Source organism: Brachyistius frenatus, unplaced genomic scaffold (assembly GCF_029030835.1).
Source record: "Brachyistius frenatus isolate BFR_SWC_R1_liver_20210118 unplaced genomic scaffold, ASM2903083v1 Contig_15, whole genome shotgun sequence".
Taxonomy (NCBI): Eukaryota; Metazoa; Chordata; class Actinopteri; family Embiotocidae; genus Brachyistius; species Brachyistius frenatus.
Window position 1 is genome coordinate 3,687,872 of NW_027210614.1, and position 18,420 is coordinate 3,706,291.

The following is an 18,420-nucleotide window of genomic DNA, read 5'->3' on the forward strand; positions in this document are numbered from 1 at the left end:
AAGCTAATTTTAGTCAGTTGCATTTTTACTAAAAGACATTTTTTTTACAGCCAAAACAGTAGCGATGGAGTAGTCTACCCCAGAGCCTATATCACTTCAGACAAAAGCTCTACATTGCAGGTTTAACCCTCCCACAACCACATCTAAAAATATATGTTGTGTTCAGGTCTGAAAAGTGAAACCATTGCAGAAGTACCTTTAAAGTGCAATAGCACTGAAGGTAGGCTGTGTATATATGGTGTCACTTCACACCTTGTGATCAGGGTTTTGATGCTCCATCTGAAAATATTTCATAATTAATTTGATATTAAGCCTCAAGAGAGTTATGTTTGGGGATGTGTCTTTGATTGACCTGCCTGGGACACAGTCAAATTGCCAGTATTGGTGAGAAGGAAACGTGTTCTTGGGTTCTTGGTCAGATCCACTACTCCCCAGCTCACCCATGTATGGTTAGATCCGGCTCAAAAAACAAGGATGGCGACGACCCAAATGCAAGACTCAAGACTTCAAAACAGCAGTTCACAAACCAATGGCAAACCAGTGGTGGATTGCCACTTGCGCACAACGATGTTGAGAGTTCATACATAAGGAATTTTCTGTCATATTAAATTTCGGTCAAATTGTTAAAGGTATTTTGGTTATGCTGTGACCTAAACCATGTATCGTGTTATTATGTGAAAGAAGGCAAATGAAAGGATCCAATTTTTTATAAATTTTCTTTCTGATTAATAAATGAATAAATCTTTAAAGTGTTCCCCTTCTATGAGTGTTATCTGTTGTCTCTGCTCCAGCACTGTGGTCTGTTAACTATCAACTTATGGACTCCTTCATCTTTGACCATGTCTGTGTCTTCTGGAGCATGGATTTATATGGTATGATGCAGAGAAAAGTGTAAATATGTGCAACAGTCGCTTTCAGCTGATTTGAAATTGCAGATGAAAAAAATGTACATGCAGAAGGATTGCACAGATTGACTCCGTTCTTCTAATAAAGTCTTTTATTTCATTTCAGTCATGTAGGCTAATATTTCTTTCTGTCTTCATCTTTCTCAAGATCTCTCTGCCACATCAGTCTCTGAGGAACATCAAATATAACAAGTTTAAGCAGATGACGAGGAAATGAGGAAACCAGTCAGGAAGACAAAAAGACATTGATTTTAATAGGTTTATCTCACTTTGTATTTCTTTATAGAATAAATATTCATAATTTTTCTAAACCAATAAATCCCCTAAAACCCTTTTATTTAATATCACTAAGTTTTCTCAGTTATCCAGCATGAGAATGTGGAAAGGTGTTCACTTCTGGTATACACAAAAATGGTTTTACTGTATTTACTACAGTTCTTAAGACACAAGTGCTCCTCTGAATAATGAATTAAATGAATCTTGGGAAAACAAGCAACAACAGAGTTATTGTCGAGTTTAAGACATACAGTATTTCCTACTTACACACCAGCAGGCATGAGTAAAAAAGGACAATAATGTTGGAAGAGAGGGAGGGTTTGTTCAGTAGTCATGATGCAAAAAGGCTAAATTCATCCAGGACTGCTGAAAAAGCAATCATGTTCTATGAAAGGAAATAAAGATTCAAAGGCATCTTCACTCATAGTTGTCTTTCTTAGGTCCCGACTGACAGCATTCCTGTGACAGCATTGATTATAATAACATCAGCAAAGCATTCCATGTGATTTGTTATAGTAAAAGTAGGCAATCTATAGCATCTCAGTTTTTATGCAAACATATTGCAGCACCCCTTCCATCGGCCTACACACACTCATCGGCAGTCAGTCCCACTTTCCATTCCCATGCCAGCAATTCTGCTTTAAGAGTTCATCATAACATACTGCAGGCTTTAATGCCACAGTGAAATGAGTGAGTCATTTTCCAGGAAAGATTAATCCCTTTCCTGTTTGCAATTATTTATTGACTTGTGTTTCATTTGACTAAATACTTCCTCAATTTGTTTCAGGCCCTGCTATGGTGGCATTTAGTCTGGTTACAAAAACAGACAAATTAAAATAGGATGACAAGTGAATTAATTTAGATAAAATAAACCAGAGTCAGTAAATAGGTCAGTGTTTGTCAAAGAATTGTATTCTGCCCAGCACTTTACTGGGTCTCGGTCCTAATCCGTATTTCTTTGTGTCTGTTTTTGTTTGTATTCTGTTGTTTGTTTTAATTTTAGCTCTTTTTTATGTGCTGATTGTTTATGATGTCTTTAGGTGACTTGAAAGGTGAAAACTTGTTGCTTTGTCATGTTCTTGTGTACTGCCTGGCTAATTTAAAGTATGCTTCCATACATGCGTTTTTGAAGCTACAACATTTAACCAGATTACTGTACTCTGCACCTTAAAATCTGAATGATTCCTGGCCACACTGATGATAGACATGTGATGTGTTCATACTGAACAATATTTCTGAAACAGTTCTTGGAAAACGACAAGTGCTGTACACTCAATCTGATTCAACACTCAGGCAGGCGTTCACGATGTTATAAGACACGAGGGTTCGTGCACTTAAAACTCTGAATGGGAGTATGGAAGCAGAATTTCTTATTAGGTCATATTTTACACAAACCTTGTATTTTATTCATGAAATGTGCCCATTGAGACCATTATGATGTCTTAAGGGCAGTAAACAAACAATAGACTCGCTCTTTTTATAGTTTAACTTTACAAGAAACTGTGGCACTACTACCAGCAGCAAAGAGGATTGTTTTTGTTTAAGGTTTTTGAGGGGTGTCGAGGACATGCACAGAATCATCTGTTCATCATAAAACCTGTAGGCTTCAGTATAAAACTGCTGCTCTGAGATATCGGTCCAGCTGCTAATGTTAACTGACTTAACTGAGTTTTTCATTTGGGGTGTTTTTATTTTTGTCATTTTCTTAAAGAAAAGAGAGACACATAATATAACAATAATATACTCTCACAATCACCCATTACTGGTCAAGGTAAAGGTCAGTGTACTTTTTGCACACCCAAACAAATATTGCAAGGATAAATGCTTCCCTGCATTTCAGACACAAAGACAAACATTCAATCTGTAAGTTCATCATCATTGATGCATCTTGAGATTTCATGTTCAATTGGGTTCAACTAAAAACGCAGATACAAATACACTGTGTTTAGTCCATTTGTTAAATAATGGAAACTACTGTTTTCCCTAAAAAAAAAAAATTACTAGACCACCAAAGACAGTCAGTGTTTGTTGTTACTGTTATGGAGTTAAAATGTGACATGTAAATAAACGGAAGAATTTTTTTTTAAAGTAATGTCATTGTTTGATATGGTATGGATGCTGAAATGAGTTTATATTAATGTAGCCCATCTTGTTCAAGCTAATGGTCTATAAAAGGAGATTACATAAATGATGTCCTTATACTGTACATGCTCATATACACTGTGGTTTACACTTACCCATCTGACAGGAAGAATTTGGTCCTCTCAGTACAGACAATAATAATATTGGTTTTCTTTTCTCAATTGATGCTGATTCACACAAAAAATGTCTAATCCAGGAAAAAAAATATTTTCCATATTTAGGGTATCCTATTGACATATCTACAAAGAGAAGCATGTAGTTACTTGGGACATCATCGATAGAGGATGGCAATAATTTTTTTTCCAAAAAACAAAAACAAACGTCTTTACTGTTCCCTTAAGACAGGCGCTGAAAAATACCAATGGTGCGTGAAAAGAAATGAAAAAGTGGGTAATCAGTCGGTAAAGAAGATCAGTCTGTTTTACAGTACAAACATCAAAAATCCGTCTGAAGGAGTGTCACCTTTGTGTGCCTCTGTTGAAGACCACTGCACAGTTACCCATCTCCTGCACACATGGGAGCCGAAATAAAACTAGAACTCAAACATGTCATTCTGCTTCTTCGCCAGCTTGGCCACCTCCTGCCGTATAGCCTGCACGAGTGCAGAGGTGGAGAGGCTGCTCAGGGGCATGCTGTCCATGTCTTTCAGTACCTGGGGCAGGCTTTGCTGGGATGCTGTGCTTGGGGCAGTGGGCGGCTGCTCCAGTGTGTGGTTATACTGCAGGGGCAGCCTGGTGGGGCTCGCCTGTGGGTAGCGAGGATGAGGAAAAGCCTCTACATACCCAGGCAGGGGCACCTGGAAAACAGGGCAGACAGGACATCAGAAATACAGCCACTTCATTATTACTACCCACTAAAAATGGCTGCAAGTTAAAGGATACAGTATGCGTTAGTTACTCATTTTGCTGAAGGAACAGTTTTTCTTGCACCACTGGTTTAAAAAAGGTAATAAGGTCAAATAAATATTTTATACAATTATATGTGGGAAAAAAATCTCTATGAATGGACCAGAATATAAAGGAAAGTAATGAGTGGGAAGATCTACAACTATATGAAACTAAAATGAATTTTGTTTTGAAAAAAAATGGGCTACTTTTGAATGAAGACATAAAGTCTCTATAAGTGCCAGATGTACAGCAAGAAAAAGTAAGCAGTAAAAAAAGGTGTTCATTTAGAAAATGTGCTCAACTACCCCAGTGTTTTGTTGCGTCCGCTCAACGCCAGCCATAAATTCAGTTCAGCAAATGGTTTCTAAATGACACTGGTTCTGCAAAAAGACACTGTGTGAGGGCATCTGGTTGAAACAGGCAGACAGACAGTGGAACAAAAAAAGAACAATCCATACAAACAAGGAGAGTCCAGTGCAGGGGAGGGGATGGACACATGGGTCATAACACATCCAACAGGACGAATGAAACCAGTTTTGTTTTCATGGAAAATAGAGGAGTAGGTAGGCTTAAATGAGGCCCAATCCTGTTAAGGGGTAGAGCATGAGCACAAAAGACATTCTGTTATGTAATGTATGCAAAAGATAGCAATCCCTCCTCCGCATGACAGATATATTTCTCTCCTGATATCACTATTAGGTGTTTGAGTGTTTATTCTTTTGATAGCCTTATCGTTTACATAACTGTAGCACTATAGCTCCTTTTCATGCTCTGTGGGGTTGAACAGAAGTTATGGAAGAAAACATCCAGTCAACCAAAAGGTGAGGCTGAGGTTGAGGATTTTACTCTTAATTAATTGAGTCTAAGCTTATAATTACTATACTAATAACAGAAAGCAGCAAAAAGCTTATTTTCTGTTTATAAAACTTCTGGAACCTGTTCAAGGACTACAGGAAACTTTACAATAGTCACTCAGAAGGGTTTATTTTAGAAATCTAATCATAAAATCGAAGCGCTGAAAACAGTTTGGGACAACTGCTTGAACTGGACTGTCCTGTTTAATCAAAGTATCTGTTCATGTTATTTTACCACTGTAAATGAAATATTTTTTAGTAGAGCTGGGTGGTTCCTAAGCAAGCTTTCTTACAGAGTCTGCCCACTGTGGCGGTACATCCTCAGGTTCAGGTGGATAGGACATCCAAGAGGGACTGTGGTAGGAGGTGGGCGGTGTGGAGACAAAGTACTCCGAGTAGCCAGGTCTGGTGGCTGGGATGGCGTAGACGGCTGTTATTGGGTTTCCTGTGGAAGAGAAGAGAGTGACATTCACTGATCAATGAATTTCTGGGAATGAATACATCTAAGAATTTAATTACAAATGTTTTATTTGACTTAGCATTGAAGCCAAGCATATTAGAGGTTATTTTTGAAAACACAAAGTCAACTCCTCGTATGCTTACCTGAGTAGTTGGACACAGGCTGCTCTGCAGTGATAGATGGAAGTGCTGCTCTAGTCGTTGGCCCGTATGGGTTGTTGTCATGTTGACTCCGCAATTCCGTGACAGATGTCTCTGAGCTCCTTCCCTCAGGCCCCAAGTCAGAAGTGGAACTAAGTTGGATAGAGATTGGACAGTCATAAACAAAGAGCTGCAGCAACACTACACCACTAGATGGCAGACACAATCCACGTGGAAAAGTGTGAACCTTATTAGCATTCTTGCCATCTCCCAATGCACTCCTTCAAAATTAAAATTTATACGAGGCCTAAAATCAACCCGGCCAGAGCTCAGCACCCAGTGACTATCAAGTCCCTGAGTATGAATTTGAATGTGAATAAATGTTAAATATCTGGTGGGTTTCAGGAGGCTACAAGCACTGTGGTGTGGGGTGTCTGTCTGTCTGTATGTCTATCTGTCTGTCTGTCAGTCAGTATGTCTGTCTGTCTGCATCTACACGAGTGTATGTCTTCAGGTTTACCGTCTTAAGGACGTCCCGGGAGGAGGCCCAGTACGAGGTGGTAAAGGGGGAGGAGAACCCATGGCCATCTCAGGAAGCTGGGTGAAGCGAAAGGCCTTAAACAGATAGTAAAAGCCATTCAAGGTTAAGATTTCTCCATCATAGGTCATCAGAGAGGGCAAATAATCTCACAGCCCACTTACTGGTTTCGGCAGGCTGCACTGATACACGTCTGCACCATAAGATGGGACCCACTGCAGGCCTCCTTGTCCGCAGCTCATTGTGCCCGGAGCGCTGGTCACCACGTCTACGTAAGGGAGGGGGGGCGGTGCAGGGCTGTAGTGGTCAGGAGGGGGGTGGTGGTGGTGGTGGGATTGCCTTCCAGATGTGGACTGCCCCCCTGAAGCCAGGCTGAATGCCTCCTCCAGCAGCAGGTGCATCTGCTGTCGCACTTCATCAATGGACGGCTGTGAGCTCAGAGTGGACGTCTCTGAGTGGCCTTTCAAGCCCCGGCCATACATGTATCCCCGCGGCCCCATTAGCCGATCAACATTCGTCTCCTCAATCAACTCCGGCTCAGTCTATAATATAAAAGTCACCAGAGAGAGACACGACTATGAACACAGACTGAACACACTCCCCTCAAAAACTAGTGTGACGTATTTTATTATTTATCTACAAGGAAACAACAAGTCCAATTCCATGGAGGTTTTATGGATATGGATGTGTGGGTGAATTTGTTACTTTGGCCACCTAAGGAGGCATGTTTTGACATGCAGATCAAATATTAGCAAATTACACCTCTCCTTATTGAATTGGCAGGAATCCCTGAGAAAGCTGGAAAATTACAAGTTTTATAACGTCTTCTGTCATTCTCTCAGTGGGTTGTTGACAAGGTGCTGACTGAGCTAGAAGAGGCTGTTTAATGTTACTCTAACTGTCTGAGACGAAGCAGCTGAAAGAGTTTGATCCAGTGGTGTTACTGCTCGGTCACAGTGGGTTCAGGAGCAGAGCCAGGCAGTTTGATTCTCCGAGTGCTAACCTGCACTTTTCTGTGCTTATAAAACATCCAACAATGTGGCAGTTGCTGTTTCCTGTGTGTGTGTGTGTGTGTGTGTGGAAGCTATTTTGTATCTTCTTTTTCTCTTTTCATATTTACACAACCATCATCGTTTCTTATCTATATATTCATGACCTCTTCGTCTTAATCATAAGGTGAACCATGCTTCTTCTCACGTTTTCTGAACACCCTCCATCTTTTCATGGCCTCTTCTTCAGCCACAGTTCCCATCTATTCGTTCCTCATAGTCAGTGATAAATTGATACATATTGAGGCTGCCCTACTTCCTGTGAGAATAGAGGGTAGCCACGGGAGACCTAGCATAGTGCACCTCATAAATCAGCCCCCCCTGCAACAGAGAACAGTCGAGACTTGCATCTGCAGTGATCGGGCCGGCAGCTACACTAGTCCCTTTGTAATCAAGAGCAGTTCTGAAAAAGGACCATGACGCTGGTGCTGGCTATTGTGCCACATTTCTAACAAAACTGTCTGGCTATAAATATTTTAACCACACAACTACAAACCAATTAAGTATTTGTGTTTGACTTGCAATAGTAGGAAAACCAGTGTTATACAGAAACATTTACTTTCCACATAACAGCCCCATCAGGCCAGGGCAGTTAGCTAGCATGCACAATACCAGAGACAGAGACAGTTATACCTGTGCTTTTCCTGCTATGACCAGTCAGATGGCCGGAGGGTCAGTTGGAGTTCAGGGAAATATTTCCAGCTCAGAATGAAAGCACTTTTTAGGAATGGTCGGCCTGATTACTCTTAGGACCTCACATACTAGTATTCTGACGACATGACAGAAAAAGCCATACACAGAACCATAATGGCACAATAAAAGAGTGGAAACATAAACCAGCCCTCCGGGGATGCATTATATATCAAAACGACAGGACCTTATAACTCTTAACTCTTAATTATGAATGAACCACTTCTCTACCTTCAGCTTGCTGCGGCACACTTGGAACCACAGTTGAGCAGAATATGTCGGATTTCTTGCTCTGTTGCTGCACTGTGTCTTAAAGAGGGCAGTGAGGCAGAGATTTAGCACTGATTGATTATGATATTTTAATTCCATTGAAAACAGTTTTAATTATTGTCTGAATTTCATAACAGTACATGAGCAAATTTGAACACTACATCCCTAGCATGATAATAAGATTTATATGTAACTCACATGTCAAAGCTACTTGTGCATCAGCCTTCAACACCTACTGCAAATGACCTTATCATAGTATTTTTATTTAACACCAGCACTTGTTTTGTGTTGCTTCATAAATAACTTTGTTAAAGTACGTGATATCTTCTTTAAAATGGTAAACTGTTAAATATTTGGAAAGTTTAAAGGCTGGAACTCAATTTTAAATCCAATCTTCAAGCAATCTTCCACTATGTCCATATTTGCAGACGATATAATATCTGAGTGTGTCCATTGTAAGTGAGGGAAGAGAAAGTCCTTTTACTGTGTAAAAACATTCCTATGTCCAACTAAAGCAACCATGAGCCTTCAGGAGTTTAATCAACTTGGCATCTTTCAAAGTTGCAGTATTTTTAGTGCAAAATGTACTTTTGTTTTAAGTGTCCCTCTACAGCAGATCATCAAGTTAACACTCTCCAAAAAAAAAAAAAAAAGAGAAAGAAATGAAATGAAAGAAATCTTCACTAAAAAGACACACTCTAACTCTGACTGCTGAAGCCTCATTATGGGTTTAGCTGAACTGTGGAAATAATTTTTACACACAATAAGGACTGTGGAGTTTGTCCCCCATCTCTTCAAAGTTGTCACTGTGGCCAAGAAGAACAATTACAACAACCAAAAATGATCTCAGTGTACTGTACTGCATTTCAGTTTTATTTTAATTACACTTGAAAAAATGTGAAGCTCTCCTTAAATTGCTGGTTGGTGGGTTATGACATGTGACTCACATCATAGCCGCTGTTGCGGATGCCTCTCCTGGGTCTCTCTCTCATTACAAGCAGGTCCATCTCTGTTCCCCCGGGGCTCGGACTGCTTAGGCTTTGTCTGCTGCGATAGGCCGTCTGCCCTACCTGGGAGTGCCTGCCAATTAGAGTAACGAGTCGATTCAGAACAAATCAGATCTGGGGTAGTTATTAATTTAAAACATTCAAATTACTTTTTCAGTTTTGGTGTGCCTGCAGAGAAAGGGGGGTTTATTGAGCCACACATGATGAACAGGGTGGGGCAAAGTGTGTGAGCTACCTGAGGTAGCTGTATATTAGGTGCTGTATATTTGTAAGATAATAAGTAAAAGAGCTGATACAGATTTAAAATAATCATTGTAAATGTTTTGTCACATGGGAATATTCTAGTTTTTTTTTCACAGAAACATGCAGTAGTGATAAAATAATGTATCAAATACAAAAAAAATGTCTAATCAGCAAGAGGTCAAGATACATATCAGCAAACCTATGCTGATGTGATTTCTTCAGATGGGGGAATGTATGTTGGTGGTGTCATTGATCAGCCACACCAATCATTTTGACGGTAAATAGCTGCTTATCTTCCTCATCAGGGTGGAGCATAAAAATAGCCATCCAACCCTTCACTAAGTCAACTCACAAGCCAACATTCAAAAGTTGCTTTCTGTTCTGAGTACAGCTGGTGTGAAGCTCAGGAGAGTATATGTTAATCTAGTGTGGAAAAGATAGTTAACACACTTGACCTTGATCTGTAAACCAAAGACTGTCCATTTTTATGTGCATCTGTAAAGCCGAAGCAGGACAGAACCAGCATATTGGACTATTCAGCACCCTGCCAATCCTCTTATCTCCATTTTGGAAGCTCAGGACTTGGACCAGACTAATCAGACGGGCCTGATGGGTTTCTCACTGCCTACTAAGACAGGATAATGACAACATTAGAGGAGACAGTTTCACATGTCTATAAGCTAATTAGGCAAGGCAGGGGTGAGCAGGGATGGATAAGTGGCTATGGTCATAAGCCCAATCAACCAACGTGAAATCCATGTCACCTGCAGCACTCTGTGGCTTTATCTGTGCCTGAGAAGTGTCCTCCCTTATGAAAGCATGGATTTTCTTTTCTGTTTACATTCAGTAAGACCCAGGTTCCACTTGCTTTTCCACTCTCCCCTCACCTCCTGTGAGACTTGACATAAGTGGAGCCTCGCTCATCATCGGGCTCCAGTGGTCTGCCATGCTCACCGGCTTCCCTCTCATGGTCGTGCTGTGGTCTCTGCGCCAGGGCTCGACCACTGTTGCTGCCGTTGGAGGACGGGAAGTCATAATAGCCCTTCCTCTTAGCCTTGAGCCTCAGCTTGTTCCTGTAGTGCTCAATGTCTGACTTCTGCTTCAGTGCCAAGTTCACCTGCAGTGAAGGATAGACCACAGGATGCAATGGGACATGGGAAGAGCAGAACAAAAGCAGACAGAAGGTTCTTCAGAAGGTTTTGTCTTAAAGGGCTGTGTGGATGAAAGAACAGATAATAAGAAGATCAGGAAAATTAAACTCTTGACAATCAGAAAGATTCAGTTAATTTTTTCATCTCTATTATATTGCTTCAGCATCATGGACAACATGAAAAAATAATGAGAGTAACGAATTTAGCCAACTATTTCCAGTTGCTCTATTATAATAACATCTTGGGTATATACATATGTAAATGAACGTCCATTAGAATCAAGCCCTTGGAAGTTCAAACAATGCTATTTACCTATTACTGTTAAAAAATCCCTCTGTATTTACAGGTTTTAAAAAAAAAATCTGGTGTCTGGTCAGATATTTCAGAGCTGAAGAGTGGAGAAACAGCTGCAATTATATTGATGACGAAGAGTAGGCCGCATAAGCTGCTAAAGCCCATTTCAGAACAAAAATTCACATTTGGTTGATTTTAAAACTTGCAAAAATTTGCAATTCCCCAGTCTGAAACATACTAGTCTGTGTTAAAGGTTTTCTCGCAGCGTGAATCTTTGGCTTGAGCTGGGATTTAGATTATGGCAGAAAAACCAAAGAGAAGGGATTGAGGTCAAAAAAGTAAGCACTCGCCAGCGAGCACAAACATGGATTGTTGGTGACGCTTTTCTGTTTTGGAGAGCGCTGAAAAAGGAGAAGGGACCAACAGCACACATTGATGTCACGTTACTGTTCTTGAACACTTGGTAAATTATAAAATATTTGGAGAGGGCTGTGTAGTAATTACTCTCACTGCCAGAAGGGGTCGATAAAAGTGCTACAATGCAGGTTTAAAGTTATATTTATAATCATTCTGACAAATAACACTTGGATGATATCACTATCAAAAAATGTTTTTTCAAAATACTGCATCACATTTTGACAACATTTTTGCTTAACTGTGATTGATGCAAAGAAATAATGCGACCACTTTTCCAGCTGAGCCCTGAGAAGAGCTGAGAAATTTCTACTGAGAAATAACCAAGCTGTGTTCCCACTTCGGCTGAAAATGGTGTTTTCTTGTAGAACCATGTTGCTCTTTGTAAGGTGCTAATTGCGAAAATATTTCCAAGACCTCTAGTACATTTGTGCACACTTGTTTCATTGTTTATGTCCGTCTGTGTATCTGTCTAAGTGGATCCTTGTGTATGTTTCACCTCTCCATTGGCGATGGCTGAGTCCTGGCTGCGGTCAGAGGATGCAGGATGTGAGTAGTTGGTGTGCGCCGCCACGGGCTTTATGGAAATGAGCTGCAGGGAGCCAGAGGAGCTGTCATATGGATCTGAAGAACAGAGAAGCCGTTCACTCACAAAGAGATTACAAATACCTCTAATCATTACATTGTCAGTCAAAGGGGAACAAACTGTCACACTCCCTGTCTGTCTCTTTGTCTGACCACCCCTCTCTCTCTCTCTCTCTCTCTCTCGCTCTCTCGCTTATGTCACCTTTGGGATTTTGTCAAACATCAGTCTTCCGTGTCAGCAAATGAAGTGGTGCACGGAGACAATAGATTACAAAGATAGCTTTGGCTTCCAAGGTTGTGCCATTGCATCGCTGTGATAAATGAAAGAAACTGACTTTGCACTTTCATTTCTTATCAAACAGCAGACAAACTGGACTCAATTCTAGTTTCCCTTAACTCAGCTGATGAATTATTCAAATCCACCCATTAAGAAAATCATAATCTAGCAAACTCAATCCAATTTACAAGCAAAGTATTTGAATTAGATTAATTTGACTCACGCCCACCACATGTGGAACATTTAGTTTCAGTGGACAAGAATAGAACAGCAAATAATTCAAATCCAAATGGCTTTTCCTGAAACTGCTCAGCAGTTTTGAAGAGCACGACATCTGCGACTTCGCATGGTCTTCCTGCACTTTTTCTGTTGCTGCATGTGTGCGTGTCCATGTGTTTGTGCCAGTGTGTCACAGCATCCACGAGACTAACGTACTGTATCATGTCAGCAGAGTGTCTGTCTCATGCATATTCATTGGGTCCATTTCGACTTACTGCTGAGAGACTACCTTTCCGACAATAAAAAAAAATCTGCAGTGGCAATGCATTTCTCTTAAGGTACATGTGAGCATGAGAGACTTAGACCTGAAAGGTGTTTCATGCAGGAGGGAATGAGAAAAGATTCTTGGGATTTGCGACACATCTGACCTTGCAGAGGAGCTGTAGAATAAATAATTTTCATTTGCATCAACGTGTGACTCTCACCGTCCCTATTGCGCGTCTCCTCCTTTGTCAGTTTCTGCTGCGCTGTGACTTTCGGCACTGTCAGGCTCCTGCCGGAATTCAGCTTCTCTGATTCGTTGCTGATGACGGAACCATCCTCACTTGGTAACTTGCTGCAAGTAACCATAGCAACAGGAAAGGCGGTGAGCTCTCAGAAAGCTGGGCTCACAGCCAGGTTATGTCATCCCTCCCTTTAACAACTTCACCTTACCCTCTCCCTCTCAGGCCTGTGTCCAGTAACCATATCATTACTGTATTTGTTTGCATAGTGAAAAAAAAGACGTGTTAACATTCAAACCGTTACGACACGCTGCCCGTTCAAAGAATACCGATCAAATCGTGCCTATTCAGTCCTGAGTGCTCAGATTTTAATTGATACCCGGTGGTTTGGCAGGGAAGTGACAGCGAATGATCATACAAATTAGCATTTTAACATGTTATTGTGTCTCTACTACAGACGTAATGTGGATGTATTATTAAGTATGTGTCGTGTATGTTTCAAAGCAGTGTGTGTTAATGTCCAGTGAGGCAAGATCGATTCTTGCATTAATTGGACAAACAATTGCTTTGTCCAATTCTTGTTACACTAGCTTCAAACGCTGCACTGTAGTTGGAATTAGAGCTGATCAAGCCCCGGCTCAGAGGACCACAACGCTGACAGTGACATCAAAGCACCATGGTCTATCCCCTAATTGTCTGGTAAAATTGATAACAGTGAAGGGAGACAGTAGAGCAGTGGCTGCCCTCCCCTGCTTTAATTGAGGCAGTGCTGCAGAGAGCTAGCTCCATGCACCAGTCACAGGCTCAATAAAGATGTGTAGGGTGAACAGATTATGTTAACACTGGCTGTTTGGGAGGGTTGTATGTTTGATCCTTTGTTGGTGTTTGACCTTGGCACAAATCAATGGATAACTTCAATGGGGAAGAAGAAAACCAGAGGTAATTGTGTACAGTGTGCCTGGATGCATGTTTTTTTTTTTTTTTTTTGTTTGCGTCCAACGTCGTTGTCCTGAATTCACATGCTATACTCAATACATTGTTTAAAGGTGAAATAATAACCTCACAGCATCATCCCATAAGTTCCCTTTGTCTGGCAGGGCTCCGCTGGCATTTTGGGAAGAGATGTCATTTCCAACACACTGCATAACAGGTGAATGACAGTTTGCGTATTCAGATGTCAACAAAAAACTTGTAACCTCTACCAGATTCAATGAACACAGCATTCGCTTGTCTGTGGTCTTGGCCTTAAGTAGACGGCTAAAATTATGCTGCATGACAGCTGCTTTTCCACTAGCTACATTGTAAGCTGCACAGTAGCAAGTTTCTGAAAAAAAAAACTTTGTTAATAAATTATGAAACTGATGTTTTCACACATATTCTAAATTAAACACATATTTACTTCTCTACTCTGAAAAAAACAAAAAATATCGTGATGTGACTGTTGAAAAGCCAAAGTTCTCCATTAAATTATCCACCAAAATAGTTTTAGAGTCAAACTGAAGCTAAAAGTACTCCATGAGGTCAAAAAACTGTTTACCTAGTTGGGGTGTTTTTGAGGGGACACGCTAAAGCACTCGCAGCCAAAGTCTCCTCAGCCTAATGCAATCTCACTGGATGTTTACCACATTTATATCTCATAAGTGAGGAGAGCGAGTAAAAGTCATTTGTTCTCAGGCTGAAGCACGATATGTCATAGTATTTCTAACGTTTAGATTTATTTATTTATAATGCTACTAATTGTGTGTACCTTATGAAAAAGCAGGAAGGAGGCATTAAAGAAAAAGGGTTTTATATCCTGGGATAATAGCATAGTTGGTTGAAAACTAGCGAACACTAATGGATAATTACATATGAAGGCGTTGAGAAGAACAATATGTACGATTTTTTGTTTAAAAAATGTAAACAATTTACTAAACTTTCAACACAATGTGACAAAATAAAAATTCTCAAGTTGTGTCAAAGACATTGATTTACTATGTTGCAGAGATACTGTATATACTGCAGCTCATGGCAAGTAAAGGAATGAAGTTTGATTCTGAACTCGCTAAATTATTTCTGGCCGTGTAATTAAACAGCTGTTAATGCTACCGTTGGATGTGTAGTTTGTTGTTGATTGTTGATATGCAGTTCAAACCAGGGTGCCAAAGTGACTCAATACTGCCTCTGAATGTACAAAGTGGTCTTAAAAGATGGGACTTAAATCTTACATATTGCACCTTTAAGTCCAACAACTTGATGAATAACAAATTAAAAACTTCCGCTGACTCGGGAGTCTTTAAAATCATTACTGCAGCATCACGTCTTTAGATTCCCAATTCTGTGATATAAATTTCGTTTGATTTCATTATCTTGCACGGCTTTGAAAAATGATGTCTTGCATTCCTTGATTAAACACTTTACCATGATTTAACATGGCAATTAATTTCCGAGACAGCGCTACTGTCTGTCAGATGAGGAAAATGGTCAATTTCACCTGCCCATATAGAGAACACTGTTAATGAACGCCTATCATTCAGCGTCAGAGTAGAATGAGGACAGGCAATACGGCTGGAGGGATCTTTGTGTTTTATCGTCTTGCCTTTACATGACCCAGGAGCCAGGCTAAATGAGAAGCGGTGCAATCCTGGAGATAACATACACACTGTAAACATATGTATTACTCTCAGTCTCTGTTGAAGGACAAACCTTCATGTATTTCTACGTAAATACTGTATTTTCACCTGTTTTCTTCTAACACGCATGTTAACCGAGACATACACAACTGAGACAGCTGAAAAAGTTGAGCCAAGTCTTAAAACCCTACAGTACGCAAAGCTTTGCTGAGCCTGTTAAGTTCAATTGATGATATCCTAACGGCTGCTGTACACATGATAAATCATTTAGATTTAGCTTAAATGACAACACAGACATTTCTTGGCGTCACCCTCATTTCACAAACTTGACTGCACAATATGTTCTCCCAGTTGTTGGCCTAAATTGCTAATAGATGATAGTTAATCCTATTTAGGCCTCTTAAGAGGAGAGAAAATGTCTTGCATGTCTCCTAGCAACCCCAGAGGGTGTCAGTCAACACAGCATCCAGAGGCCTGATCCTCGGATGCTGTTTCCACAGATAGTCACAAAAAGCAATTATCCAAACTTTAAACAAAAGCTGCAGCATTATTTAGTAAAATGCCTTTCTTGAAGGAAAAATGAGGAGAAATCTATTTTTATTTCAACTCTAAAAGAACTGTCTTGAAGGCATTTTCCTCAGCATGCTAAATTTACACCCAGCTTGTTCCCTCCAAAGCCAAGCATGTAATTAAAACATGAGTTCTAATAAACATAGACAATGTTTGGAATGTGCTCTTGGCCACTGTTTGGCATGGAGTTGTCCTACTATGCCAATTTGCACACTTACATACACAAATCTGAAGACAAACACGCATCTGTCTAAATCAACTGTCTGCTTGTGTTTCAATGCTTCTTGTGTCCTTGATTTCTTTGGAGACAGAAAGCAATCTGTTTTGTAAAAAGTGATCTGTAAACAGGTTTTTAATTTGATATCATAGCTTTCATAAATAATACAAACAGAGACTAAAAAGAACAAATCACTCCTTTGGTAGGGCTGAATATCCATAAGGGAGCCTAGTCCTTCACCCATTTGCAGTTCCTCTGAATACAACTTTTCTCAAGAAGCAACATCATAGATCATGTAAAGGTCTTATTTTAGATTAGCAAGAGTATTATCTAACTCTTTTTTTTTTCACACATCTGTCAATAGGGTCAAAAAATATTTTAACATATTTCTAACTTTTGCTGATACAGATGACAGCATGAGCAGGTGAAGGTGTGTAGAGTCAATGATACCTTTTGTGTTTGTCAGCAGTGAAGCTCTTCTTGTTGGCAGTCCCGTCTTGTTGCAGGGCCTTTTCTAGTGAAAGTGGTGTGTCCCGAATTTGTAGGGACATCACTAATGTATCCTGACTGGCAGGCAGCGTCTCCTCATCTCCTCCCTGTTGGCCCAGGTGCTGCTTGGCATAGTCAAAACCTTGGACTGGCTGATGAACAAGCAGAGTGAAAATAGAGAGACACAAATAAGATAGCCTGTGTAAGATTGATTTTCTTTATTTGTGGCCATAAAAAGTAACCATTATATTATATTTGCCGAGCACGAGTGTCACAAAGACAAACATCTCAAAGAAAGCTAAAAAATATATCTTCTGATGTCCTGAGGATTTAAGGAACAGAACTGGGATTACTGCACTACTGTGCCTTTAAATAGATAAGCACAGATTTAACTGTGGCCCTTTTTCATGTTCTTCCAAATTCTTGTCAAATAAGTGACTCAGTGGGCGGTGATGAGATGAGATTTGCAGACTTTCACAGAAATATAGTGATAAAGTTAAACATTTGAGGATATGAAGGAGGAGGAAGTGGATTCTATCTAACACTGGATGTCAACATGCTTATAGAGAAAGGCACAGCAGAGGCCAAAATACTTTAGACTCACACTAATACGCACACACACATATACACTGAAATATTTAGGACTTCTCTCATCACAGTGTCATAAATTGTCAGCCACACATCACTGCCTCAAAGCAGCACAGACATGGTGCAAAATCAATGCGTGATACTCCTCTGGCCATTCATCCTCTCTCTGCCTATAGAACACACACGCACAAACACACATGCACTAATGCACATTCATAGAGAGAGTGTAAAGGTTTTCATTGAATACAGTTCTCTAGACTAACTGAAAGTGCTTCTGTTGCTGATGATAAAAGAGGAAACTCTAACAAGGGTGTATGATGAAAGGGGCTGGCTTGCAGACTCTGACTAATGAAGAGGACGTAGCACAAGATCCTCATTCAAATTTTAGGGGTAACTATCTTTGAGCATTTTAAGAATTTTCCTTGGTTTTTACATTACTTGTTAGAAAGAAGTGGCTTTATACTCTGCCTAAAATATGAAGGTGTGTCAAGACACTCAATAGTATTTCATATCTAATAGAATTAAGCTGTTAAGTTGGATTTTACTCAATGGGAGTTGCAGGACCTCAGCCTGTATGTAATAACTGCTCTGAATGTTGCACTGAGGTTTCTTTTGCTGTTTAATATAAAAGATGTTATTGCTTTCTCTCTAATGAAATTCCATAAATAAAGCAGCGGGATGTGGTAAGAGTTATACTCTGCATTTTCATTTATCTACACTGATTTATGCCAGTGAACCACTGAGCACAAAACACAACAGACACAGAGGTGGAAACTTAACTTTGATTAGGACATTGTGACAACCCTTGATGCAGCAATAATGGGAACGGTTTTCAATCTTGCGAACACAAAGTAAACAAGTGTCAGTATACACACAGACACAAGGACTCATTCTGCTTGAAAAAACAATCTCCATAATAAATATTGTCTGTAAACCTCTGTGAAGCCATAAAGCTTCAAATTTGCCATCTGGAGACTGCTATAGAAAGAATAGATAATATCAGCCTTTCAAGGAAATCTCATTTTGAGAGGTTTGTTACT

The 18,420-nt window shown here is 40.0% G+C and overlaps 1 protein-coding gene across 2 annotated transcripts in view; it reads right to left on the bottom strand.

Annotated features, from left to right (window-relative positions):
• Positions 1-987: 987 nt before the first annotated feature.
• kiaa1549lb (KIAA1549-like b) overlaps positions 988-18,420 on the bottom strand; it is a 63,946-nt gene continuing 46,513 nt past the window's right edge. The window contains exons 13-23 of one of the 2 annotated variants that reach the window (XM_069693638.1): positions 16,754-16,944; positions 12,887-13,017; positions 11,820-11,944; positions 10,349-10,578; positions 9,159-9,291; positions 8,173-8,250; positions 6,367-6,744; positions 6,185-6,279; positions 5,668-5,816; positions 5,358-5,509; positions 988-4,119 (exon numbers count right to left, since the gene is read on the bottom strand). In XM_069693638.1, coding sequence (XP_069549739.1) covers positions 3,856-4,119; positions 5,358-5,509; positions 5,668-5,816; positions 6,185-6,279; positions 6,367-6,744; positions 8,173-8,250; positions 9,159-9,291; positions 10,349-10,578; positions 11,820-11,944; positions 12,887-13,017; positions 16,754-16,944 — 1,926 coding nt within the window. In that variant the 3' untranslated portion in view covers positions 988-3,855. The remainder of the gene's footprint in view (positions 4,120-5,357; positions 5,510-5,667; positions 5,817-6,184; positions 6,280-6,366; positions 6,745-8,172; positions 8,251-9,158; positions 9,292-10,348; positions 10,579-11,819; positions 11,945-12,886; positions 13,018-16,753; positions 16,945-18,420) is intronic. The other variant, XM_069693639.1, reaches the window with a different exon arrangement.